At 42.9% G+C, this 25,926-nt stretch overlaps 1 protein-coding gene across 2 annotated transcripts; it reads left to right on the forward strand.

The window, feature by feature from the left end:
• Positions 1–1,517: 1,517 nt before the first annotated feature.
• UQCRC1 (ubiquinol-cytochrome c reductase core protein 1) lies at positions 1,518–25,721 on the forward strand. 2 transcript variants are annotated; one of them, XR_014788531.1, is made up of 14 exons: positions 1,518–1,613; positions 4,745–4,885; positions 10,091–10,177; positions 12,344–12,473; positions 13,414–13,612; positions 15,053–15,132; positions 16,403–16,518; positions 17,125–17,268; positions 18,268–18,428; positions 19,415–19,500; positions 21,800–21,888; positions 23,554–23,629; positions 23,780–23,912; positions 24,497–24,742. XR_014788531.1 is itself a non-coding variant. In XM_084840142.1 (13 exons), the coding sequence occupies exons 1-13, from the start codon at positions 1,539–1,541 to the stop codon at positions 24,559–24,561; spliced, it is 1,449 nt and encodes a 482-aa protein (XP_084696268.1). In that variant the 5' UTR covers positions 1,518–1,538; the 3' UTR covers positions 24,562–25,721. The 2 variants fall into 2 exon arrangements, 1 of the variants encoding a protein (XP_084696268.1); XM_084840142.1 differs by lacking the exon at positions 23,780–23,912 and having other exon boundaries at positions 24,497–25,721.
• The last annotated feature ends 205 nt before the right edge of the window (positions 25,722–25,926 follow it).

The following is a 25,926-nucleotide window of genomic DNA, read 5'->3' on the forward strand; positions in this document are numbered from 1 at the left end:
AAGAATTGATGCTTTCGAACTGTGGTGCTGGAGAAGACTCTTACGAGTGCCCTGGACTGCAAGGAGGTCAAATCAGTCCATCCTAAAGGAAATCAACCCTGAGTGCTCATTGGAAGGACAGATACTGAAGCTGAAGCTCAAATATTTTGGCCACCTAATGCGAAGAGAAAACTCTCTGGAAAAGACCCTGATGCTGGGAAAGACTGAAGGCAAAAGGAGAAGGGGACGGCAGAGGATGAGATGGCTAGATAGCATCACCGATGCAATGAATATGAACTTGAGCACGCTCCGGGAGAGAGCGCAGGACAGGAAGGCCTGGCGTGCTATGGTCCATGGGGTCACGAAGAGTCGGACACGACTGAATGAGTGAACAACAACAAAAGAGTATTTTAGAAAATGTTTTTACTGTAGAATTTTATTGTTTTAAACTGTTTTATTATATACTTTGTACATCACCCAGAGTGGCTGGGTGACCAGCCAGATGGGCGATTAATAAATTTAATACATACATACATACATACTTTTGTTTGGGAGTAGACACGCTGATGCCCAATCATAGCTTTGGCAAAATCCTGGATTTCTACAGTTATTCCCATTCTCTTATATTTTATATGTATAGAAGAAATGCCAATAAAAGTAATACAAACAGGATTCACATTGCAGGTTGACTTTGAAACCCAGTTCTAACCCCGAAGGCAATAGGGTTTGTCCCGTAGAGATAGAAAGAAGAATCACAATAGATCTTGATACTTGCGTTCTAAATTGAAACAGGTTTTCCACTCTGTCTTTCAATGCAAAGTATATAAGGTTTTCACCATAGGCAGAGAGGATAAGGGAGTGGGCCACGCCCATTGAGAATCATGGCCAGTGGAGGCTTTCAATTCTTACCGTTCTGTTTAATTGTTGTTGTTGTTCAGTCGTGTCCGACTCTTCGTGACCCCATGGACCATAGCACGCCCGGCCTTCCTGTCCTGCGCTCTCTCCCAGAGCGTGCTCAAGTTCATATTCGTTGCATCGGTGATGCTATCTAGCCATCTCATCCTCTGCCGTCCCCTTCTCCTTTTGCCTTCAATCTTTCCCAGCATCAGGGTCTTTTCCAGTGAGTTTTCTCTTCGCATTAGGTGGCCAAAATATTTGAGCTTCAGCTTCAGGATCTGTCCTTCCAATGAGCACTCAGGGTTGATTTCCTTTAGGATGGACTGATTGGACCTCCTTGCAGTCCAGGGGACTCCTACGAGTCTTCTCCAGCACCACAGTTCGAAAGCATCAATTCTTCGGCGCTCAGCCTTCCTTACAGTCCAGCTCTCACAGCCATACGTTGCTACTGGGAAATCTGTTTAATTGTGCATGACTCTAATTCTTCCTATCTCTATGGGAAAATCTCTCTCACGGCTCATAGAGTTAGAACGGCATGCGCCGCCCTCTCTGATTTACGCATGCGCCTCTCTTGCCTCAGCTCTGATTTCTTAGTCGTCGTCTTCCGGCGCATGCGCTCTTCTTTCTCCTCCTCCCAAGCTGCCGTGGGTTGAGGGGGCAAGATGGCGGCGTCCTCTGTGTGCCGGGCCGCGGGGTGTGTTGCCAGCCGGACCCTTCTGCGGGGGTCTCGCGCGCCGGTGAGTGGCTGCTTGGCTGGGCCTCCGGGCGACAAAGGAGGGTGATCGGTAGAGAGGAGCAGACGAATTGGGAAGCGGGCGAAGTCCGCGAGGAGCCGAGCCGCCTCCACCGCCCGCAAAGGTCACGGCGAGCAGGCCCCGGCCCGCCCCAGGCTATCAGTTTCCCCAGTAACTGTTGTGGCCTTCCTGGCGGTCTAAGCAGAGAAACCATCTGCAGGCACCCTTGGTCGTGTGCGGACCCCACCCCTCCTCCCGCGATCCATTTAGCAGCATTCCCACCCCTCCCATATTGACTATGGCTTTTCTTTGATGCAACAGATAACGAGGTAACAGAAACAGAAGTGCCTCTGGGCGTCTGCAGAGTATTTCCCCCTGAGTGCTGAGCATCTGCTGCCTGTCCCCCACACTGTCTCCGAGTTAAGGAGCAGGATGTCTTTCCAAAGCAAATAGCATAGACTGGTGTGTTTTTTAAATTAAGTATTAGTCACATCTTGCTTGACAGCACCCTAGGAACACAGACTCTCCCCATCCCCCATGACTTGAAATGCATTGTTGTTGTTCAGTCGCTAAGTCGTGTCCGACTCTTCGTGACCCCATGGCCCACAGCACGCCAGGCCTTCCTGTCCTCTGCTCTCTCCCGGAGCGTGCTCAAGTTCATATTCATTGCATCGGTGATGCTATCTAGCCATCTCATCCTCTGCCATCCCCTTCTCCTTTTGCCTTCAATCTTTCCCAGCATCAGGGCTCATGATAATATCTGACTGTGCTTTCCCAGTTTTACTGTTGGTCATATATAGTGAGATGAGGCAAAAGAAATTGCCACATTATAACCAATATGCTAATATAAACCTCTTCTGTCTGTATGCTACAAAATAAATTTGTCCCATGTGCTGTTATACCTGATTCACAGGATAATGAAAATAGAGGCTCAAATGGATAATGACATTTGGGCATAGCAGTCAGGCGACTGTGGCTGTCAGTGAGTGCTTGAGTCCTAACATTTCAGTGTAGGCTGATATATTTTTGCTCTGTTGCTGGATTAGTTTCAGACATAGTTCCCAGCAATTTCTGGCTGGGTTCCTGTGCTTTTAACAGGTGTGGCAGGTAGAAATTCAGCAGGTACAGCTTTTCGTGGAATAAAGATGTGTGGTGGGGGAAACCATGCCTCCTGCATTTCATTCAGCTGTTAATCCTGCCAGAAAAAAGAGCAGCCGCAGTTTTAGAAGCTGTTAGGGAATGTGATAAATATTCTGTGTTGAAAAATCAGGATTAAGATCTGTGGATAAGCCTTCATGCAACTACTTTAACTGTGTGTCCAAACTCAAGTCATATTTGCTTTGCTTACGTTTTACTTCGCTTTCAGGGTTCAGTGCATTGATCCTGAGTGCTTCCTTTGCGAAGTTCTTCTACTTCAGTAATGTTTAGGATTTCAGTGTTGCCAAAACATGGTGTTCAAAAAGTAAATGGTCAGTGATAGCCACAATTGCTTACTTATGTATTTATAATGTGCTATTTCATGAGATGATAGTTTGGAATTGCAGATCTCAGAGTGTATAGCAAAGGTACTTGGAGAAAATGAAACTTGTGAAATATGATTGTATTATCTAGCGATATGGATCTTTCCTTGGCTGTATCCAGTGTTATTCCTACTTAGAGCAGACCCATTGAACTTAATGGGGCCTAAGCTAGACTAACATTGGGTACAACATCTGAAGGTAAGGAATAAGCTGAAACTGAACCCTGGCAAAACCACAGTACTTTTGGTGGAAGACAAGGGGAGGTTGGGGGAAGTTGACCTGGTCTTGAATGGGGTGCAGCTGCCCCTGAAAGACCAGGTCCGCAGCCTGGGGGTCATTTTAGACTCCCAGCTGTCCATGGAGGCTCAGGTGTCAGCTGTGAGCTGGGTGGCACTGTACCGACTCCATCTGATACAGCAGCTGCGCCCCTACCTCCCACACCATCTGCTCCCATCGGTAGTTCATGCCCTGGTCTCCTCTCACCTAGACTACTGTAATGTGCTCTATGTGGGGTTTCCCTTGAAGACAGTTCAGAAGTTGCAGCTGGTGCAGAACATGGCGGCCCACCTGATAAAAGGCAGCTGTTGGTGAGATCACATCACTCCAGTGCTGAAGGAGTTGCACTGGTTACCACTTGTTTTCTGGGCCCAATTCAAGGCGTTTGTATTGACCTTTAAAACTCTATATGGTTCCGGTCCAGTCTATCTTAAGGAGTGCCTCCAGCAACACCAGGGATGCTGCTCAATGAGATCGACTTTGGAAGGCCTTCTGTCTGTCCCATCAGCCAGGACAGCAAGGCTGGTGAGAACTAGGGAGAGGGCCTTTTCTGTGGTGGCCCCCACTTTGTGGAATTCCCACCCTGGTGACCTCCTCCATACTCCCTCTTTGATGAGCTTCTGCCAGGCTTTGAAAACCTGGCTGTTCAGGCGGGCATTTGGGGTAGGTGCAGGACAGGAAGGCCTGGCGTGCTATGGTCCATGGGGTCACGAAGAGTCAGACACGACTGAACGACTGAACAACAAAGGTGTTTTTTTAGAGCAATGTTGTTTTGTTGATTATGTTGTATTTTGTGTTATTTGTATTGTACGCCCCCTAGAGTGGCCGGGTAGCCGGCCAGATGGGTAGCTAATAAATCTAATTAATAAGAAATAAATAAGAAATTCTGGCAATTCCTGTTCTTTCTCACAGCCTCAAATACATTTGTTTTATTTAAATTACGTTTAAAGTTAGACGAGGACCCTAACCTGTTAGTGTTGTGTTTGTCTAAGATTTACTTGTAATTAACTTCAAGAGGATATGTTCTGAAGGTTTCTTCACGTGTTTTTTTATTTTTTCTGCATGTGTGTTTTGTCCAGCAGACACAAACCTCAGATTGTGCTTGAAGATGCATTTCTTCCTCACTTGAAGATTAGTTTCTGAATGCCCATATTAGTTTTTGGGTAGTGGTTACAACGGTTTAATCACATACATTTTTATGTGAGACATCTTTCATTAATAGACCTATGTCACTATTATGTGACTATTTCTGTGCATTGTTATATGACTTTTAGCAGTGCACATCCTTGTACCATCTGTATTGTATCAGTTGTGGTTTGACAATAGACTTCTCTTTAGCCAGCTTTATGGAGCTTGACAAGAAGAGGAAGTACTGCATCCTATGCCCAGGTGCTGCATAACGTTCCTGAGACACAAGTCACCACTCTAGACAATGGCTTCCGTGTAGCTTCTGAGCAGTCAAGCCAGCCTACTTGTACAGTAAGTTTAATATGAATTTCTGAGAGTTTTTGGAGGCTCTGTTATTTCAAATTGGGCCTATTTTTGTGTTTGAAGTATATAGCCTGCCATATTTCTCGTTTCCAGGTAGAAAGTAATATTTTTAAAAACAGGGAAAAATCCTAAAACATAACTAAATGACCAATAAACACTGAATAATTTGTCTTATTGCTTCCAGAAACTTTTAGCCTTTAGTGAATCCACAGCAAGAGGAGTCCACAACTGCAGAGCAGCAACTGACAATGCATTTCTTTTTTTTAATACTTTTTATTATATTTTTTATCTTTATAAATGAAATAAACAGTACCAACATCCTAATCAATAACTACAATTTCCCAACAATACAGTATTCTTAGGAGGACACAGCAATACTGAAAGAGGAAAAGGAAAAAAAAGGGAAAGAGAAAAAAAGAGAGATAAAAAGAAAACAGAGAAAGGAGGAGGGGGGAAAAGCATTTAAAAGGGTTAAATTTAAACTCCATTACACAAAAACTTCAAATCCAATTTCAGTTAAAAATTATACCTATAACATTGGCAATATTACAATTCAATACAGCATAAATAATCAACCTTATATTTCAATATCATATCATCAGTCTTATAGCAAGGAAGCAGGCCTACAATTCATTTCCAGTAACCATATATTGCCCTTCAGCTAACATATAATATTGTTGTTGTTTATTCGTTCAGTCACTTCCGACTCTTTGTGACTTCATGGACCAGCCCACACCAGAGCTTCCTTTCGGCCATCGCCACCCCCAGCTCTCCCAAGGTCGAGTCCGTCACCTCCAGAATATCATCCATCCATCTTGCCCTTGGTCGGCCCCTCTTCCTTTTGCTTTCCACTTTCCCTAGCGTCAGCATCTTCTCCAGGGTATCCTGTCTTCTCATGATGTGGCCAAAGTACTTCAGTTTTGCCTTTAATATCCTTCCCTCAAGTGAGCAGTCTGGCTTTATTTCCTGGAGTATGGACTGGTTTGATCTTCTTGCCGTCCAAGGCACTCTCAGAATTTTCCTCCAGCACCACAGTTCAAAAGCATCTATCTTCCTTCGCTCAGCCTTTCTTATGGTCCAGCTCTCGCAGCCATAGGTTACTACGGGGAATACCATTGCTTTAACTATGCGGACCTTTGTTGTCAGTGTGATGTCTCTGCTCTTCACTATTTTATCAAGATTTGTCATTGCTGTCCTCCCAAGAAGTAAATGTCTTCTGATTTCCTGGCTGCAGTCAGCATCTGCAGTAACCTTTGCGCCTAGAAAGACAAAGTCTGTCACTGCCTCCATGTTTTCTCCCTCTATTTGCCATTTATCAATCAAACTGGTTGCCATAATCTTGGGGTTTTTAAGGTTTAACTGCAACCCAGCTTTTGCACTATGTTCTTTCATCTTTGTCATAAGTTCCTCAGCTCCTCCTCGCTTTCAGCCATCATAGTGGTATCATCTGCATATCTGAGATTGTTAATGTTTCTTCCAGTGATTTTAACTCCAGCCTTGGATTCATCAATTAAAGCTTAACAATTTAACCAGCCAAAAATCTTACTAACCAATAATGACAGTAATAATAATAAAAAATAAAAGATTTAAAAGGATTAATAATAGTACTAACAAATCACTAATAAAATATTATATTATATTATATGATAATAAATCTTAAAATCAACCTTACAGCAAACACTAATATATTTTGTCCTAGATATATAAATGAGTGTGCACATCTATACACCCTCAGACAGTAAATTTAAGTACAGTATATCATATCCATTTTTAAAAGAAAGGATTTAAAGTAAAGAGGAAGAGGAAAAAAAATGAGAGAATATAAACAAAAGGAACAGATATATATATAAGCAATTATCTCTGGTCCTCCGCCATTTCATGATTTAGAAACTTCTTCATCTGGCCTTCAAAAAAAATTCAAAATGTAGCAGGATATTTTAAGTGATATTTTAAGTTCATTTGTTTTGCCAGATTTTTCGCCTTGGTAAATTGCCTTCTTTTATCAGCAACCTCTTTGGTGTAATCCGGAAATAGCATAACATTATCTTGTTTCCAATAAAAGTTTCCACCCTCTCTTGTCAAACGCAGGATATAATTTTTTGTGGAGGTTCTTGCACATTGGACTATAATTGTATAACCAGTCCCTTTGGCATTGGACACACGGAATGCCTGCTCAATATCAAATGAATAATCAGATGGCACAGGGAGTATCATGCAGGAACTTACCTACAAAAGTAGACAAATTTACATCAGTACGTAAATTTTTAATACCAATGATACGTACATTTGCCCTGCTTACAGAAGCCTCCAGCTGAGAAATTCTGACAGAGAAATTGTTGAAAAAAGCTTGTGATGTTGTCTCATTCCCTGCCACCTGATCTTGTAGCTCAATAATCTTCGCCTCCTTTTTTGCCAAGAAGTGTTAATTAAATCCACAGCCCCTTGCAAGGCGGTGATGGAATTTTGAATAGTATCCAGTCTCTTAGCCTGTTCAGCAAATTGCAAGGACAAAGATTTTATCAAAGCAAGTAACTCCTCTGTATTTTCGCTTCTCGGAGCTTTTGCCAAGGGAGGTGTGAGGGGGGTAGGCGGGGAACCTTTTTTTCGCCTTAATGTAGTCATCCTTCTCTTCAAACAAATCTTGCAGATCCTCAAATATTGTTGATACATCTTAATCCATTCCTTAAAGGTTGTTGGTGTTTCTTAATCCATAACCTACAATGGAGCACGTCAGCCCTATTTTCTCCTATTTAGATAGGAGGTTCAAAACAACTTTGAGCGATGATTAAGCTCTGGCAGACTAGCTCTGGCATCCAGCCCCCCGCTAATAGGCAGAGATAGCTAATCTTCCAAAACTTCATGCAAAGCTGCTCCCCCCCCCCTTTCATTCCAGGGGGGAGATGAAAAGGTTTTTCAACCTTTTAAAAAGCTGTTTGAGATAGTGTCCTGCAGAAGCTCCGTGGCATGCTGCAAGGGTGACATTGGCTCTGACCGGAAGTCGACAGTGCATTTCTCTGGGCTTTTATTCATTATACTTTGTGTGCTGAAGGACCCTGAGATTCCTCAGAAGCTTGTTTAGATTTCCTCAATTACAGGGCTAGAATGGTAGACAAAATTTCCTGAAAGCTGCCCTCTGCCACTGATGTTCCCTTCTAATTAGGGATGTACGAAAGTCACCTTTTCGAAGGGGGTGATTCGCGGTGGGGGGGAGGCGCTCCGTCCCTCCCCCCCCCCGAAATTCTGGCTGGGGGGGGAGGTGCTCCGCCCCCCCCCCGAAATTCTGGCCGGGGAGGGAAGCGCTCTGTCCCTCCCTCCCCAAATCCTGGCCGGCCGGGTCTGCAAATGGCAGCGGCTGTAGCCGCCGCCGTTTGCGTCCCTGCAGTCAACCGTGATAGACTACGTAAATGTTTACGTAGCCTATCACGGCTGAGTAAAACAAAAAAACGCGCGTATGCAAATGGCAGCGCCCATGGGCACCGCCATTTGCATTCCTTATTTTGGCACGTCTTAGTACGTAGACTACGGCGAAAATAAGGGGAACGCAAATAGCGTAGCGTCTACGCTATTTGCATTCTCCTTATTTTTGCCGTAGTCTACGTAAATGTTTACGTAGACTAAGACGTGCCAAAATAAGGAACGCAAATGGCGGCACCCATGGGCGCTGCCATTTGCATACACGCATTTTTGTTTTTGTTTTACTCAGCCGTGGTAGGCTACATAAACATTTACGTAGCCTATCACGGTGTTTTTTAAAATTTAGCCGTGATAGGCTACGTAAATCTTTATGTAGCCTATCACGTTTTTTTGTTTTTGTTTTAAACTTGGAAATGGCGGCGGTGGCAGCAGGTCGGAAGACCGGCAGCCGCCGCCAGGAAGATTTGCAGAAGGTAAGTCCCGGGGCGGGGGGGACCGTTTTGCCACCGATTTCGGGGGGCCGAATGCACTGGCATTCAGCCTCCCCGAGATTCGTGGCGAAATTCTCTGACATCCCTACTTCTAATACACATTCTAGCTTCACTTTCAGTTCAGGCAGGACAATGGTGAGACCTTGCAGGCCTGGCTAGGGCCCCATACAAACTGTTGTGCACCCTAAAATATGCTCCATAATCTTCTCTAATGTATAAGGGCCTCCTTAATAGAGAAGTTGATGTGAAAAGCGTTTTCTGAAGGTATAGTGTCTGAAAACCGCTGATGTAGGGCAGGGCTAGGCAGAAGGTAGATTTCCAGATGTCTTGGAGTTCAACTCCCAGAAGCCCCTGCCAGCATGGCCAGTGGTCAAGAATGCTGAGAGTTGAAGTGCAGAACACCTGGAGATCTAAGTTTTGCTCACCTCCGATCTAGGCCAATCATAGATGTAATGATAAGGTATAGGGAGACAATATCTTGGTCATATGGGGTTCAAGTCTCCTGAAATGTGCATAAAAGGTTATAGAAAGCAGTGCAGGTTCTAGAGTGTATAGTGCTTTTGACACCCTTTTAGGATGTTGACTAGTCTCTGCCTATTATATCCCCCAAACACTCTTCAAGAGCAGCCTTATTTTTAGAACTTACTATAGTGGTCGCTCTTCATCGCAAAAGTAGAAATGGTAGTTGTCAGGACCAAATCTGAAAACAGTTCTACTAGAATGTCCTCTATAATGCTGTTATGGGTCAAAGGGTACCCTAAAGCCACGGAGCAGAGTATATAATAAACCGGATTGGTAGGAATGAAGAGAAGCCTTTGTTAGAATTGTATACCTCAACAATTCAGCAGTTTGCTGTTCTCCATGGAAGCCATTAGTTACTTCCTTGTGGAGATCTTACAGCATCATCCGAAGTATGTTTGTACAGAAGTATAACTTCCATTGAATTCAGTGGGACTTGCTACTTTGTAAATGAGGATTGTGGCCTTAATTGCCTTTAGACAAAACCCTAAGAAAAATCATTGGAATTTGCAAGGTAACAGGAGAAATAGGGATTTAAAAGTGATATTATCATTCTCTATATTGTGTAAGCACCATGTAAGCCCTTGCTTTTAGTGCACTCTGTTTTAAATGTAGACAATTTCTCATGAAGCTAATAAATGTAAGGTGCAATCCTATGCATGTTTAGCATGCTGACTGAGGAAAGCTGGGAAGAATTGTAGGATTTTTTCCTGTCTAAAAATGGATAGGATTGCACCTTGAATGTGTTCAGTCACTGCTTTTTCATCAGGTGGGAGTGTGGATAGGGGTCGGGAGCCGTTATGAAACTGAGAAGAACAATGGAGTTGGCAACTTTGTGGAACATATGGCTTTCAAGGTGAGGCAATGAGCTATTTTCTTCTTAATATGATTGAGATACTGCTGCTTACCCAGTTTTCTGAATCCTGAGACGCCTTTAAAGAGTATTTATCTTCAAATTTCCAAACTATACTGACATTAAATATAATCAGGTCATTTTTTCCCAATCTAATTTTAAAAATTATTTAGGGTATTGTTATTCTCAAATGTTTTAGGTTAGATAACAGTCTCCCCTATGTTATCTGTCTGGATCCTCAAATATAAATGCAGTGTTTGGAGAAGTTTCTGCCTTAAAGTTCAACCATATCTCTGTGAACAAGGTTAGGGATACTTAGCTGTGCATTTTGGTCCCCCAGACAATTTTCCACATTACAGATCTTTAACCTGTTTGACTTATTAGTAACAGTATTACTATTTTTTTTAAAGGAAAAGGAAGGAATGAAAGGAAAAGGAATGAAGAGTCTTGTGGCACTTTAAAGACTGCTTTGTCAGATGCATGAATGGTTAATCCTCAGTTAGCAGATGTATACCTTAATGGGTAACAGAGGGGGGAAAACACTTGTTAAAAGTGGAGTGAAAAAGCTATGAAATCCAAGAGTTAGTAGTAGGTCTGTGGAATTTCTATGCAGAGCTCAAAAATATACTGTATAAAGACAGAATAATCCATTCGCAACAGCATTCAGAGACCCAGGTCGCATGTCACTGCATTAAATCGTGGGTTAATTAACCTAACATCGAATTGCAAGTTAACTCTGAGTTGTTTAACCCATAAACAACCCAGAGTGTCCAGGTTTGGACATTGTGCTAACAATCTACGAATGGGGCATTTACAGGTTGTTTATGTGTACCAGAAGCAGCTCATGTCCCCGCAAACAGTGGGTTAATTAACCCACAGGTTGCCACTGTGACATGCAAACTGGCCCATTGTGATATTATTACCTTGCTGTGCTAATTAATTAACAGTTTATCAGCAAATGTGATTCTGTTCAGTTCAGGCAACCAGAAATCTGGATTTCTTTCCCACTGTAGGTGTTTAATTACTAGCATTTGAGAATTAGGAGCGGCAGGTATCTATAAACATAAAACAGGCATAGGCTGATAACGGATTAAAATGAAATTAATTAGATGATTAGTACTGTATATGTTAAGAACATCTTCATGCTTCCAGATAATATTGATGTGATAGGAGGTGGAGGCGCCTTTATTCTTAACCAGTAGGACCCACGTGATGAAAATCAGGGCAACTCCAGTTCATAGGAAAAACAAGACCCACATAAACCTCACTGAATGTGAGGGGACATTTATTGAAAGTGAAATAAAAAATAATTTCTGACACATTCTGCATGTAAAAGATCTTCTTCAAGAACAAATAAACTAACATAGTAGTGCATCTTGTGCACTATTTGTACATTTTTGGATGTGTTTATATATCTAAGCAGCACACGAGTAGTAAGTCAATAGTAATGGCTGTGCTTTGGAGCCTTAGAAGGACACAATGAAAACCAAGCATAAACTGTAGAGATTTCGGAGGTGTACAACCAGCATGCGTGCTGAGCTGGGGGCAGCTTGGCTATGAATGCCTCACATTTTAAAGATCCCTGACATGGGCTTTTAGAGCCTTCAAACTATTGAGTGGATCATCCCTATTGGATAGTTTCAGTAAATTTGACAAACATGAACAGCCCTTACAAAGCCATGCTGATTTCTTCCCTGGCCTGCCAAAATGTCTGTATGAATTTAATCAGGAACAGATTAACATTAGTTTCTCCCATTTTATTCAGTTACTGAAGTCTTAATTCTCACATTACATTTTGTCATGGTAAAAGTATACAAATATAATAAAATATTTTTACCATGTTGTTCATGTGATAAATACTATTTGTGCATATACTCCTTCAGGGAGAGCTGGTGTTCATCGTGTCAGAATGAACCCTTGAAATGTTTAGAATTCTGGGAGAGGCTGTTTGTATCAAATGCTTATTGGCTTCTAAAGTTAAAACAAAGATTCTGTGACAGTATCTTGTGGAAATAGGGTAGTTAGGCATATGAGATATTTGAGTTTATATCCTGTTTTGGAATGTGAGGAGAGTTGCAGCCTATGTCAAAAGCAGCACTGCTTTAATTACCAATAGGCAAGTGCAATATCCCTAGATACCCACTTGTTTAACTCTTTGCCATTTTTTAGGGCACAAAGAAACGTCCTGGTGCTGAACTTGAAAAGGAAGTGGAGACCATAGGTGCACATCTCAATAGTTATTCCTCTCGGGAGCAGACAGCCTTTTTCATGAAAGCGTTAGCCAAAGATTTGCCCAAAGGTAGTGTCCTTGGATTGTGTTTCTTAGGATTTGTGAATTTGGCGGAGGGGAAAGAAGTTGCTTTATTTGCATGTGCGTTTAACTTACTTTCATGGGATAAAACTGTTTGAAGGGTGTTTGTAGAAGGCTGTATTTCAAATGTACTTCCACACAAAATAGTGGTTTAATTTAAGGCAATTTCAACCAACAGGAAGCAGTTTTCCCCTTAAGAGTAGTGCATTAAACCACTTGATTAGCTCTTGGCAGCCCGTGTCTTATGTTTTCCAGAAGACTGTTTGCCAAGGGCTGGACAAATGGTTACTGCATTGCTGTCAAGAAGCAATTGCTTTCAGATGGCCAAAATTGGCCAAAATAATCTCACTGATTATCAAAAGATGTAAAATTGTGCTGTCTTGACAGAAATCTCATTGTATGAATCAGCCATTCTTTCAGCACACTGGGAGTGTGCGTCTTTCCGGAAGATGTTGTCTTTTTCAGTTGTGTAACTTCCCTTGAAATGATCCAAGAACTGGCACCTGGATGGAGTCTTTCATATCACTAAATGTCATTTGCAGAGAACTCTTTCAAAGCTTTTGCTAGCAAGTAGGGTAATTTAAGTGCTTGAATTGGTCCATATTGAAGCATTTGTGATGTAAGGCGAAGGAGGTTGGGATGGGGTGGGAGATGAGAATGGAGGAGTATTGTGGTGGAGAAAGTATAAAGCCAGCAGTGGGGTGAGAAGATTGAGGCTGATGGGCAAGAGATACAGAGGGAACACAAGTTCTGTTTGTTGTTATGATGATGCAGAAACAAGAGGAGAGTTGGCTATGTTGTAACATTGTGATGCCACAAATACTTCGTGCTGTAGTTCTGTGCAAGTTCCTTTCTCATCCAGGAATGTCGTTGTCTTCTCTGTTCAGTTTGACATAAATTGATGATTCAAATACCATGTTTTTTTTAGCAATTGAGATTCTGGCTGATATAGTACAGAACTGCAGCCTGGAGGATTCTCAGATTGAGAAGGAGCGGAATGTCATCCTTCAGGAGATGAAAGAAATGGATGCCTGCTTGTCCCATGTCGTCTTTGATTACCTTCACGCTACAGCTTACCAGGGCACTCCTTTGAGCCAGACTGTTGAAGGAACAACAGAAAATGCAAAGTAAGGAGCCCAGACAGACGTTTCGTGGTTGTGAAATGCATCTGAAATAATTTCCTCTCTGCTGTTAAGTAGCATTTAACAAAGCTTCTAGTTTCAAGCAGATTGAAGTAAAAGATGAAATGTGCAGCGCAATGCATGAGTGTAGTGTAGGTGATGAGGACCGTAATGGTGGCAAACTAGAAAAGGCAAGGAAGTCTGTATTCATATGGAAAAGCAACAACAATATACCTTTCTTGCTACAGTGTAGGTTATCGGGACATCGATCTGAAATACACAGCTCTTCTTGCATACTCTGTTATTTTCCTGCTTCCAAGCAAATGCTTTTCATGGAAAGAACAAGGTAGTGTGTACTCTGCATTTAAAAAAAAAGCAATTCTGCTCCAAGAAAACTCATATTTTGATCAAGAATAGCTCATACCAAAAACAGATTAGTGTATACAACATTCAGTTATTTTAAGGAATGTTGAAAAAAAGAGGGACAACAGTTTATTGTTTATACTCAAGAACAGGACTAAAAATGTTGGTTTTAAAATTAAACTTTAGGAAGTAATTTGTAACTAAAAGAGCAGTTCAGCCATGGAAGATCTTGCCATGGGATTGACCAATTTTATTTTTTCCATCTTTATTATGTATTGTCCAGTGTTGTTCCCATTTTCAGATGATTCATTGAGGGTGAGAAATATTGGCTTATCTAATTTACCCTTCTGAATCCATAGGTGATTAGAGATCCAGCCTAATGTGTCTCAGGTCCAAGTCCGCTATGCTGGTTTTCATGCTAGTATCTTTGTGACTGAGACATAACTACAATCCTGTGTGCAGTTATACGTTCTTTAGAACTATTGATTTTTAACAGGAATTAAGCACACTAAGCTGTAAGTTTGATTTTAGCAAGTAGCTACTAGGAAGGAAGATGGGTAGGGTCACATGTGCTTAACATAGGAGTGCCTGATTGTCTTTCATAGTTTGTGCAGTAGTGTAATGACTTCTGGTTGTTATGGACTAGAGCTCAATTTAAATAATGAGCTTAGTACTTTTGAGTGTTCAAAATGCCTCACATAGTCAAAATCTATAAGGTCAACATTATCCCCATATTGCAGATGCAGGGTGCTGAGACTAAGAGAATGTCACTTTCCTAAGGCTGCCTTGGGAATTTGTGGCAGACACGAGATCCAAGCCACGGATTATCTGATTTGCAGCTCAGTCACTCAGCTGCAGCACCTTGTATTTAAAGACCAAGGAGAGAGAATTGCTGCATAACAAGAGACTAGACAATAAAGCTAGATACTTAAACCTTTTTGTTCTGATGGAAATATGTTCAGATGCTTATTAATGACAATGCTTTAGGTGGCTGCTTTATCACCTTGACCATCATTATACATAGCACACTCCATCCCTTTTGCATATTGTAGACTGTTAAAATCTTTTGTATATTTCCCTTAGGCATTTGACTCGTGCAAATCTGGTAGAGTACATTGAGTCTCACTACAAAGCCCCTCGCATGGTCCTGGCAGCTGCTGGAGGTTGGTACTAGTTTAATAATACAGAATAAATCATCTTCCTTAGATGGGGTCTGATGTTATACCAGCCTTCCCCAACCTAGTGCCTTCCTGATGTTTTGGACTATAACTCCCAAGATTCCTGGCCATTAGCCATGCTGGCTCGGGCTGATAGGAGTTAAAGTCCAAAACATCGACAGGGCACCAGGTTGGGAAAGGCTGTGTTATACATTTGTGTACCAATGTCCATATGGTCCCAGCAAAGGCCAGCATAGGGGAGATGGCAAACAATCTTGAGTCGGATCAGCCTATTAAAAAGTGGCTAGACAAACTTCAAGGGGGAAATAACTTCCCGTCAGGGGACTTTTAGTTCCTTTATTCCACTGGTCTTGGTCGTTGATTCCATCTCCTGTAAATTAACAGAGGAAAAAAAATGTGAGAAGATTCTAAGAGTATACAGGAAGTATAGAAGATACTTGAAAATTGATTTAAGGAACCTCTGAGTTAAGACAGCTTAATTGTACACATAGCACTTTGGGGCCCATGTTAAAACTGGTCTACATTTGCAGTTCTTTTCCTTCTAGTTCAGTAAAGAGAAAGTGAATGCTGCTGCACCTAAACCAGCAGGTAGGCCTGTTCTTGAAGAGGTGGGGGTAGTTCTGTTTGTTTGGTTTTTGGCTTAGCGTGGAGCACATATTGACCTGGTTTGCGTGACACAACAGTCCACCATGGCTTAATTTACCTGCGGGGGCTGTTGCATCATGCTGGGCACCCACAGGCACCCAGCTTGCCATGGCTTGTTCTGTTATGCGAACCTAAGCAGCAGGGGTTGTTTGAGGGTTAAACAACTCTCAAATAACCCATGGATTGTTTTGGGGTTGAGAGCTGTTTATCCCTCAAACAACCCCTACCGCCTGGGTTCGCATGACATGACAAGCCGCAGCAAACCTGGGGCCCATGAGCACCCCAGATGATGGGACAGCCCCCACAGGCAAAGTAAGCCACAGTGTGCTGTCGTGACATGCAAACAGGCCCAAAATGTTTGCAGATGGCAAAAGATACGTGAGTGGCTTGACTTGATGAACAAACTTGCATTGGTGGTGGGGAGCTGTGGACCTTCCTGTAAGGATATACAGTATAGAAGCCTCTGCTGAACTACTGATGCCCTGACACTACTTAGAGGATAAGATTTTAACATCGTTACTGCAGCTGCCTAAGAAAAACATCTTTTGTGTATGTGTCTTCTCTTGGAAATCACTGTGTTGATGTTACTCCTCTTTGTTCTCTTTACCAGATATTAATCACAAAGAACTGGTGGACCTTGCCAAACAGCATTTTGGCAATGTTCCCATTGAATACAAAGCTGGTGCAGTACCCATTCTTCCACGCTGCCGCTTCACTGGGAGTGAGGTAGAGTCTTAACTACTTGGCATCCTCAGCAAGTAGAATATGAATCTCAGAAAGAATTCAGCATAGGTTTCACTTCTTAGTCAGCAATTAATAGTAATCAAATGGCTTCTTGAGCCCTTATGTGCCTTGTTTTCAATTCTCCTCTCAAAGTACAACCATTTGTGCCAAAACTCAGTTTGGACAAACTATTGTAAGAAGATGCTGTGTGTCAAACATATTTTGAAGCCTGAAATATTTAATACTGAAACCCAGTTTAGAATTGGGAGCAGCCCAAGCAGTTGTGTACACGGACTCTCTATGTGCTCCTCCATTTTTTTTGGTTAAGTTAATCTCTCATTACTATCTCAGCAGTATGTGTGATAAGCTGGGAGAATGCACATGATCTCATGGCCCACTCCTGAACCCTGAAGTCAGTTTTTGGCCACCTAAAAAAGTACCCTTTTTAAAGGAGGGATACATATATTCTAACTACATAAATTAAATAAATAAATGCAAACTCGGGTTTGGTCTTGCTCTAATATACATAAGGAAAAAAATCTCGAACTCATTGCAGAAAAGGTCTGACTGTGCTCTGTACTCTCCTTTCACCCCTCTAATGTTTTTTAGATCCAAGTCAGAGATGATGCTTTGCCATTGGCTCATGTTGCCCTTGCAGTGGAGGGGCCAGGCTGGGCCAGTCCAGACAATGTTCCCCTTCTGATTGCTAACTCAGTCATTGGGCGCTATGACCTTACCTTTGGTGGTGGCAAGGTAAGACAGTAAGACTGGAATGTCTATTTCACATTACCTTATATTCTGTGTTGAGGTAGGCTGGTCTGTAGAAGAGACTAGAGTTATGGAAGGCAAGATCTAGCTTTAAGGTCTCAAGAGGAGGTCCCAAAATATTTTGTAAAAACATGGGTTATTCCATTGGCTTCGGGTGGTTTTGATCAGCTTACTAAATCTAAAGGTATATCTCCTCTCTTGGTGCACTAATTGAAGATGTTGGTGTTTAGGTTCTTTGATCAGTCAAGATATGTACAGATGGTGGCAGATGCAGAAAAATGTTGGCTTCCAGATGCAGCTATCTGTGCTATCCACATGCACACAGAGAACTCAACCAGTAGACAAATGACAACAGAAGCACGAACTGTTACTTAAATCAGCATCATGGACTTAGTCTTGAGAATGTGCTCCTTGATATCTCATGGCAGATGTCCACAGGTGCTGTAACTTAGTGGTACAGGCCTTGCAAACAGAAATCCTCAGGATCAATATTTAATACATCCACATAAAGGTTATTGGGTGTTAGGGCTGGGAATGGGCATCTTCTTGAGACCTTGGATTGCTGCTGCTACTCAGGTTAGTCAATAATAGGGAAGATGGGCCAATGGTCTAATTCAGTGTAAAATACCTTCTTGTGTTCGGTCGATTTTTTATATGAATGAGGACCCAAATTTGCAGGGCAGGGACTGCTTTGTAACATGATAACTGCAACCTGAAGCAAGGACTCAGTATTCTTGCATGCCAAGTTTGAGCTACTGTCTAAAGCAGTAATTGTCTGGTTAGCCCCTGATGGTTTTCTGACTTTCACTGTGCAACTGGGAAACAGCCTCTGCCACAGATAGAGTGCAGGTGGTGGTCGTCCACAGTCATAATGAGCAATGTGTTGCGATGCCTCGGTTTCTTGCTTCCTTTATTTTAACTGCTTTAACATTGGCTCTCTGGGTAACTACATGGCCATGACATATCATAATTATGTATTTACAGAATCAGTCTGCCAGGCTGGCAGCAGTTGCTGCAGAGACCGGGATATGTCAAAGATTCCAAGCCTTCAACACTTGCTACTCTGACACGGGTCTCTTTGGTTTCTATTTTGTTACTGATGGTCTTAATATTGAAGATACATTGCATTTTGCCCAAGGTGAATGGTGAGTATGATTTCATTTCCAGCTTGCTCTCTTCCAGCAAATCTTGCATTGCTGAGGAGTCCGTTACATATGGCTGGTTTTTTAAATGTTGGATCTAGACAATACTGTATAAGGGTTTACAAAAAATATCACTGCAGTCTTTCTAAGACACTTCTCTTTTTCTACAAACCTCTGGATGTTATAGGTAGTGAAATGGCCATTGATTTTTCACTAGAAACTTCCCTAAACTTAATGAAGTGACATTTTTGTTGCTTAATCTTTATCCATTCATTTGCTTTATTCTGGCAGGATGTAATTTTTAATTTCTCTTTGCATAGTGTAGTCTTAATACCTCATATCATTTTGATATTCAAAAATGTAAGGAGAATTTAAAAAATCACTTGGAGTCCCTGTTGGCAGACTAACTTGGTGTTAGATCTAATATAGTTGTTAACAGCTTAGTGTCCTGCTATACAGTTAGATCTTCTCTGTATTTCACCTGTCTCTGTAGATACTGCACCTAAGTGGGTTGCAGCCTTTGCCGTAGATGGACTGCTGGTGTTGGTCCTCCGAGAACATGAGGAAAAATGATGTTTGGGAATGGGAAAAACAAGAGTAGAGAGAAAGCCCTCAGTCCTGTTGCTGACAGGAGATAGTACGCTGTGGTTTCTGTGCTTGGTCCCAATTACCTGTGTTATCTCCACCAGACTGGAGTGCAAAGAACGAGGAAATGACATTTGTAAATCACTTGGAGTAGTAACTCTTCTCTTTCACCTCCTGTTCATATGTTTGTTGTGTGTTGACATTCTTCCTTCAGCTTTTATATAGCTAGTGGATCTGACTTCCTTGCAGTGCTGAACTTTCAGAATATGTCCTCTGACCAGCAGTCATGATAAAGATTTAATCTTGAGTTTATGTAAAAGTGAAAGAATGGAGTGAGGGTGTCATCTAAAGGTGGGTGGCATGCGATTAACATCCATCCTTCCCTATCGCCGCTTACTCTACAGGATGCGCCTCTGCACCAGTGTGACTGACAGCGAGGTCAAGAGAGCCAAAAACATCCTTCGAAACACCTTGGTGGCTCAACTGGACGGTATGTTTCTCTAAGTTAGGCAAGTCTTGCTCTGCAACGTCAAAGCAGGCTTTTAAGTTCCATCCATTTTGAAAAGGGTGGGATGAGTAGTGTTTCTTAAACCCCAGATTCCCCCTTGAACAAAAGCCCAAGCTACACTGTGTGGTTTAAACAGTAAGGAAATGTGCTCTAAACAGAGTGAGTCAGCGGCACACCAAAATGAGAGAACCTGAGGTGCCTTAGAGACCTTGTTTGCAAATGTCTGTGCTGTTGCGATGGTTATAGCCATACCACTCTAGCAAAGTAGCATGTCATTCCTGTGACACTACGTATCACTAGGGCTGTGCACGGACACCCCTCCTTCTCTTCAGATGCTGCTTTGGACCCCCAGATCAGCCCTGCTTTGACTTGGACTGATTCGGAGCCTCTTCGACACGGCTCCGGATCTGAAGCGAAATTTGGATACCCAGATCACTTGGTTTGGGCATTTTCCCATTGACTTGCATGGCGAAATATAACTTTCTCAGTGTTCATGATAAATACATGAAACTTGGGGGCCTCTCTGCCCTCATGGAGAGGATCCCACCTGCCACATTTTAGACAGTTTGGCCTAGTACGTCTTATGCTAGGCGCAGCTGAAATTTGATTTTTTCCACAAAAACTCCAAAAGCAAAGAGCTATGCCTCTCAGCCCCGTGCCGCCACCTCCTCCTGCCTGCTCAGCTGTCAAGGACCACTAGCTGTCTCCTGCTTGCGAGGAGGAGACAGCTAGCTAGCAGCGGGGACGTGTGCTGTGCTACTGGTCGGCTGTCCTTGACAGCCGAGGAGGAGGAGGTGCGGTGCGCACACTCCACCGCTAGCCGTGTCCTGCTCACAAGGAGGAGACAGCTAGCGGCTGGGGCGTGCGTCACTCCTCCACCTGCCTGAGTGATTCACAGTGCTTTTTGCATATAAGTCTATGTGCACACATAGACTCATACACAAAAAGTGCTGTGAATTGCCCATATACTCAAGATTCACAGTGCTTTTTGCATATAAGTCTATGTGCACATTGACTTCCAATTGCCATGTTTTTTAAAAACATGGCAGTCACGGTGAAGGGACCAATGAGCGGAGCAGGGCCTGGGCAGGTGGGCATCCGGAGAACCCAGACAGGGCTGGGTTCTCACATCCCTAAGTAACACCATCAGAATGATCTCTGTCTCTGAAATGCAACTGTTTTTCTCCAGTTATCCCCCCGGTCACTGATTGGAGATCACTGGATTACGTTCAACCCTGATTTGGCAACTAGAATTTCCATTTGCCAAAGCTCCCTCTATCCTCCTCCTCTCCCCCCCCAACCCCTCGCTGAACTTTCTCTATATGTCACCAGTATGCGGATAACGTGCAACTCTACCTCTCATTTAAATCCTCGCCAAGGTTGGCTGTAGAAACCCTGTCCAAGTGTCTGGAGTCGGTGAGTGGCTGGATGGGTAGGAATAAGCTGAAACTCCCAGCTGTCCATGGAGGCTCAGGTGTCAGCCGTGAGCCGGTCAGTGCTGTAGCAGCTCCATCTGATACGGCAGCTGCACCCCTTCCTTCCCGACCATCTGCTCCCATCAGTAGTTCATGCCCTGGTCTCCTCTCGCATAGGCTACTGTAATGTGCTCTATGTGGGGTCACCCATACATACATACATACATACATACATAAATTTGATACTTTTGATGCCAGGCTGTCTGGGCTGCTCAGAACGAATCACCGAATTGGGCAAGGTGCTTCATATACAACCCACTTTGCTTCAGGGCATCTCGTTGCTGTTCTTCTCTGCCTCATATCACGTGGAGGCACCTCCGAAGCAGCCCACTTTGACTCATTATGCGGGCTTTGGACCGAAGTGGTGCACAGCCCTACGTGTCACATGCCTATGTACAACAGTTCTGGGGAACATGGGCAGGAGCGTGCTGTTGCACTCAGGTCCTGCTTGTGATTTTCCCATGGGCAGCTGGCTGGCCACTGTGTGAACGGAGTGTTGGACTGGATCAACCCTTGGTCTGATCCAGCACTGCTCTTCTTATGGAATGTATGAAGGAGAAAAGAGAAAAGTAAGGCCAGCAAGCTGTTTTTAGTTAAGCTGAATCTCCAGAAAGTGAAACAGCCTCCAGAAAGAAGTGCATTCTGTTGTAGCTTTCACAAATGAATTACTAAAAGGAACAAATGACTACAAAGGTCTGTGAAATGCTAGTTGGCAGCAGTTATTGCTTGTGTGCTGTGTCAGAAAGTTCTTCATGTCATGAAATACTACTTAACATTACTACTGAAGATTGACTAATATTTTCCAGGTACCACTCCTGTATGTGAGAATATTGGAAGCCATCTGCTGAATTATGGACGTCGGATATCTCTGGCAGAATGGGATGCCAGAATTTCTGTAGGTATTATTGGTTTATGAAATGGGAAGTTAACATTTACTAATCTGATAGCATTTCTGGAACATAATATTCCTATTGGCAGCTCTGTTTTCTGCATTGTTACCATTCTAACTATAAGGAGGTGATTACGAGGTGCTCATGGTACCATCCTTTCTCCAGTGCTATTTGATATCTGTATGAAGCCACTGGGTACAGTCATTAGGCAATTTGAGGCAAGGTGCCATCAGTATGCAGATGAAACCTAACTCTGTTTCTCTATTACATCTGAATCAGGAGAGGCCATGCACAACCTAGACCAGTGCTTGAACACAGTGGTGGGCTGGATGAGGGCCAATAAGCTGAAGCTGAATCCTGAGTAAGATGGAGGCAGTGTGGATGAATGGTTCCAAGGTCCAGGGATTAGGGGAATTATGGCCTTTGAATAGGGTTGTACTCCCCCTGAAGGAGCAGGTATGCCATTTGGTTGTGCTCCTGGATCCATTGCTGTCCTTAGAGGCCAAGGTGACCTCGGTGGCTACGATCGCCTCTTACAAGCTTCGGCTGGTATGCTAGTTGCACCCATTCCTGGACAGGGATAGGCTGGCTGCTACTATCCACACATTGGTAACCTCAGGATTGGATTACTGTAATGCACTCTGTGCAGGGCTGCCCTTAAGGTTGGTTCAGCAACCTCAGCTAGTGCAGAATGCAGCAACTGGGTTACTTACTAGCTGGTGTGCTTTACCATGTACATAGTATGCCTGTGCTAAAGGGTCTGTGCTGGCTGCCAGGTAAAGCTAGGTTTAAGGTGTTGGTATTAGTTTACAAAACCCTATACTCCCCCTGCACCACCACCACCCCGCCGCCATTATGATCTTCAGGGGAGGCCCTGCTGTCTGTGCCACAGCCTATGGATTTCCACTTGGCGGTGACACAGAGATGGGCCTTCTCTGCAGTGAGGCCTTCCCTGTGGAATGATCTCCCCTCTGAGGTGTGTCAGGCCTCAACACTGGCATGTTTAGGCATTCATTGAAAACATACCTGTTTACTATGACTTTCCCCCCGTTATGAGCTATCTTTGTATCAGCCTCATGATATTATTAGATGTGTGTTTAGTTCAGTTTCTTTTTATTCTTTGGTAAACTATTTTGGAAATACTAAGAATATTATGTTCAACTTCAGTATCTGTAAAGCGAATATACCCATTACCAGATTGAATGTGGAGAACTCAAGATCACAAATCAAGCCTAGATATACCAGTTTTCTGAATATCTGGAGCCCACATGGCAACATGAAAAAACCCATAGAAAAATGTGGTGTATTCCTTGAAGTGTAATTTATATTTGTTATTTATTTAATAATTTGTTTATAATATAATTTATAATTTAATAATATACCACTGAACATTTAAAAATATCTCTAAGAGTATACCAATTGAGCAAGCGCTGAAGAAAATTGTAATGTGTGAAGCTGCCCTTGGCACCTCTGGAGAGAAATACTGAAATATTGTAGATGTTGCCAGCTTTCTTAGAAGTCGCTTTCTCAGATGAGACCAAGGTCAACTTGAGAGTTTTGCCAGCTGTGTCACAAATCCTTGGCTGGCAGTCTGCTGTGTAGTGGCAAATTGAAGCATCTAGCTTTACTGTTTGAAGAGTAACTCAATTTTTTTCTGCCACTTGTTCTAGGAGGTTGATGCTAGAATGGTCCAGGAGGTCTGTACTAAATATCTGTATGACAAATGCCCAGCTGTTGCAGCAGTTGGTAAGTGGCCAGGCCTTTAGCAGCGTATACTACTAGGGTGGTGAAAAATCCATGGGCATAAATGGTAGCTACTTTAATTGGAGACCTACTTTATTTCTTTGGAAGTTTTCTTAAAGCCACTTGTCTATTTTGGCTTTTATTTTGCCTCAGCTGTGTTCGAGCTGCTTCAGATTTGGTGTTCCAAATTAGTCCCTGACTTTGTGGCCTGAACGTTGAGACAGTAACAATGCTGCAGGCCACGCTTCTTACAGCCCCATTGCAAGAGAGCTACAATTAAAATTGAGTAAGGCTCTAACTGTATTTGTGAAATGTTTCGAGGGTCATGTTTGTTTATGAAACAGTAGCAGGTCAGCTGGCTCTTTGCAGCTACGTTCCTGCATCTTTGTCTGTCAGCCAAGGAAATATTTCCCTTGGAAAACCTGCCTGAACAGCTTGCTTTCTTAAAGTAGCTGATCATTCCCCTATCACACCCTGCAATCATTAAGATTCAGGCTGAGCTTTCAAAGCAAAGCTCTTTGGAGGGGGGTTTCCAGACAAAATGGGAAGTCAAGAAAATCCCTCCCAAACAGCATTCTGTTTGATGCCCTTCAGACTTGGATTTTGCCCTTTTATTGAATCCAATTTATATTATGAGGATTTGGGATGCTAAGGAGCCCAGAACAGACATGCATTGTTACAGTTGATCTTAAGAACAGCTTTAGTAGCCTGGTAAGAACAGCTTTAGTAGCCTGGTAAGACTTCTATCTAGCTCACCTTTAACTACCCAAGAGCTTAATCGTTTTAGAGTGGATTACAGAGCAGCAGGAGTGATATGATGCCAGAAGTTCCTTTACTATGTTTCATATAACCAACTTTCTTCTCTCACAGGTCCTGTTGAACAACTTCCGGACTACAATCGTATCCGCAGTGCCATGTACTGGCTCCGTTTCTAGGCTGTTCTATGCAGAATGGAAATGAAGCAATGTGGCTAATGAAGAGTGTCCTTTGGGTCTATTCTTGTGAGTTTCTCGTGTGCCAGTGGCAAGATGGGTCCCATAGCTGCTGTACAAACATTCTTCTTTATGGTTATGTAAGTGATGTATCCGAGAGAGCTAAATAAATTAAATTTAAATGAACTTGGCATCCAGTATTTATGAGTAGATGGCAATGAAAGTGACTCATGTGAGTTGAGGGCATTTTTCTTAATCTTTCCAAGGAGGTTGCACTTCTTTCTTTTTAGATCTTGTTTACACTTGTCGTACAATCATTTAGCATGAATGGCAAACCTCCTAAACAGCTCTGATTTCCGTTTTGTTTTGAGTCTCTTTATCTTCTAATTCAAATTAAAATGTGAAAGGTGTTCAAAGAGGAAAAATCCTGAAGTAAAAAGAGATACTCTTTGACTCCATTCTCCTGCACCAAATAGGAGGAGAGGCTGGTCATGCTGCCTGTCCTCGGTGGGGGGAAGTGATGTATGGAGTCCTCCTCCCACTGCCCCATTCCTCTGCTCCTGGAGGAAAGGAAGGCCTTCTCCTCTTGCCTGGAGATCAGGCACTTCTGTGGTATACCTCTCCCCCTCTCTCCCTCTCCCCCCTCCGGGTTCCTCTTTGTGCCCTATTTATTTTTATTTATAAGTGTTTTTATCCCACTCTTCAGTTGTGTTCCCAGGGCAGTTTACAAAAGAATAAAACAATGAAAAAGTAAGTACAAAACAAAAAGCTAGTACCCTACACAGCAGAGAGGCTGGAAATTATTGCTTCACTGTACCACTGGCAAAGAATCTAAATGCTCTCTTTCAGTCACCAGCTTGTACTGTGGAGGGGATGGAGGTGTACTAGTGGTGTTTTTCACTTCACAGTAAAACAGTCATTGATTGATTGGTGTGGCAACCTCTGTAAATAGCCTTGGGATGCATGGTCGTGTAAGTAAGCTGAATTGCACAGTGCTTTAAATTCCTATTACAAGTTTTGTGAAACACAACTAATACATCTCAGGTAGGGGTGGATGAATTTGTCTCTGTCTGGTCCATGTTACTGTCACATGTTTTTACCTATAATTCTGTTCTGTTTCCACATTAATCTGATTTAATAAAAAAAAAAAACTTCTCAATTACATCTTTAATCCTCCTTCAGCATCTATTTTGACAGTATTAGTCTGCTGTTGGGGTCCAATGGACCCCTTTAAAGACCTAGCTCAGGGATGGGGAATCTCCAGCCTGCAAGCTTCTTCCACAGTCCCTGCCCCTTCTCTCTAGCTGTGTGCAGGAACGCCCCCCCCCCCCCCCCCCCCGCGCGCACGCTCTTACCTTCAGTGATCAG

Source organism: Heloderma suspectum, chromosome 2 (genome assembly GCF_057233095.1).
Source record: "Heloderma suspectum isolate Gila_16-S chromosome 2, 16-S_ref, whole genome shotgun sequence".
NCBI classification, from domain to species: domain Eukaryota; kingdom Metazoa; phylum Chordata; class Lepidosauria; order Squamata; family Helodermatidae; genus Heloderma; species Heloderma suspectum.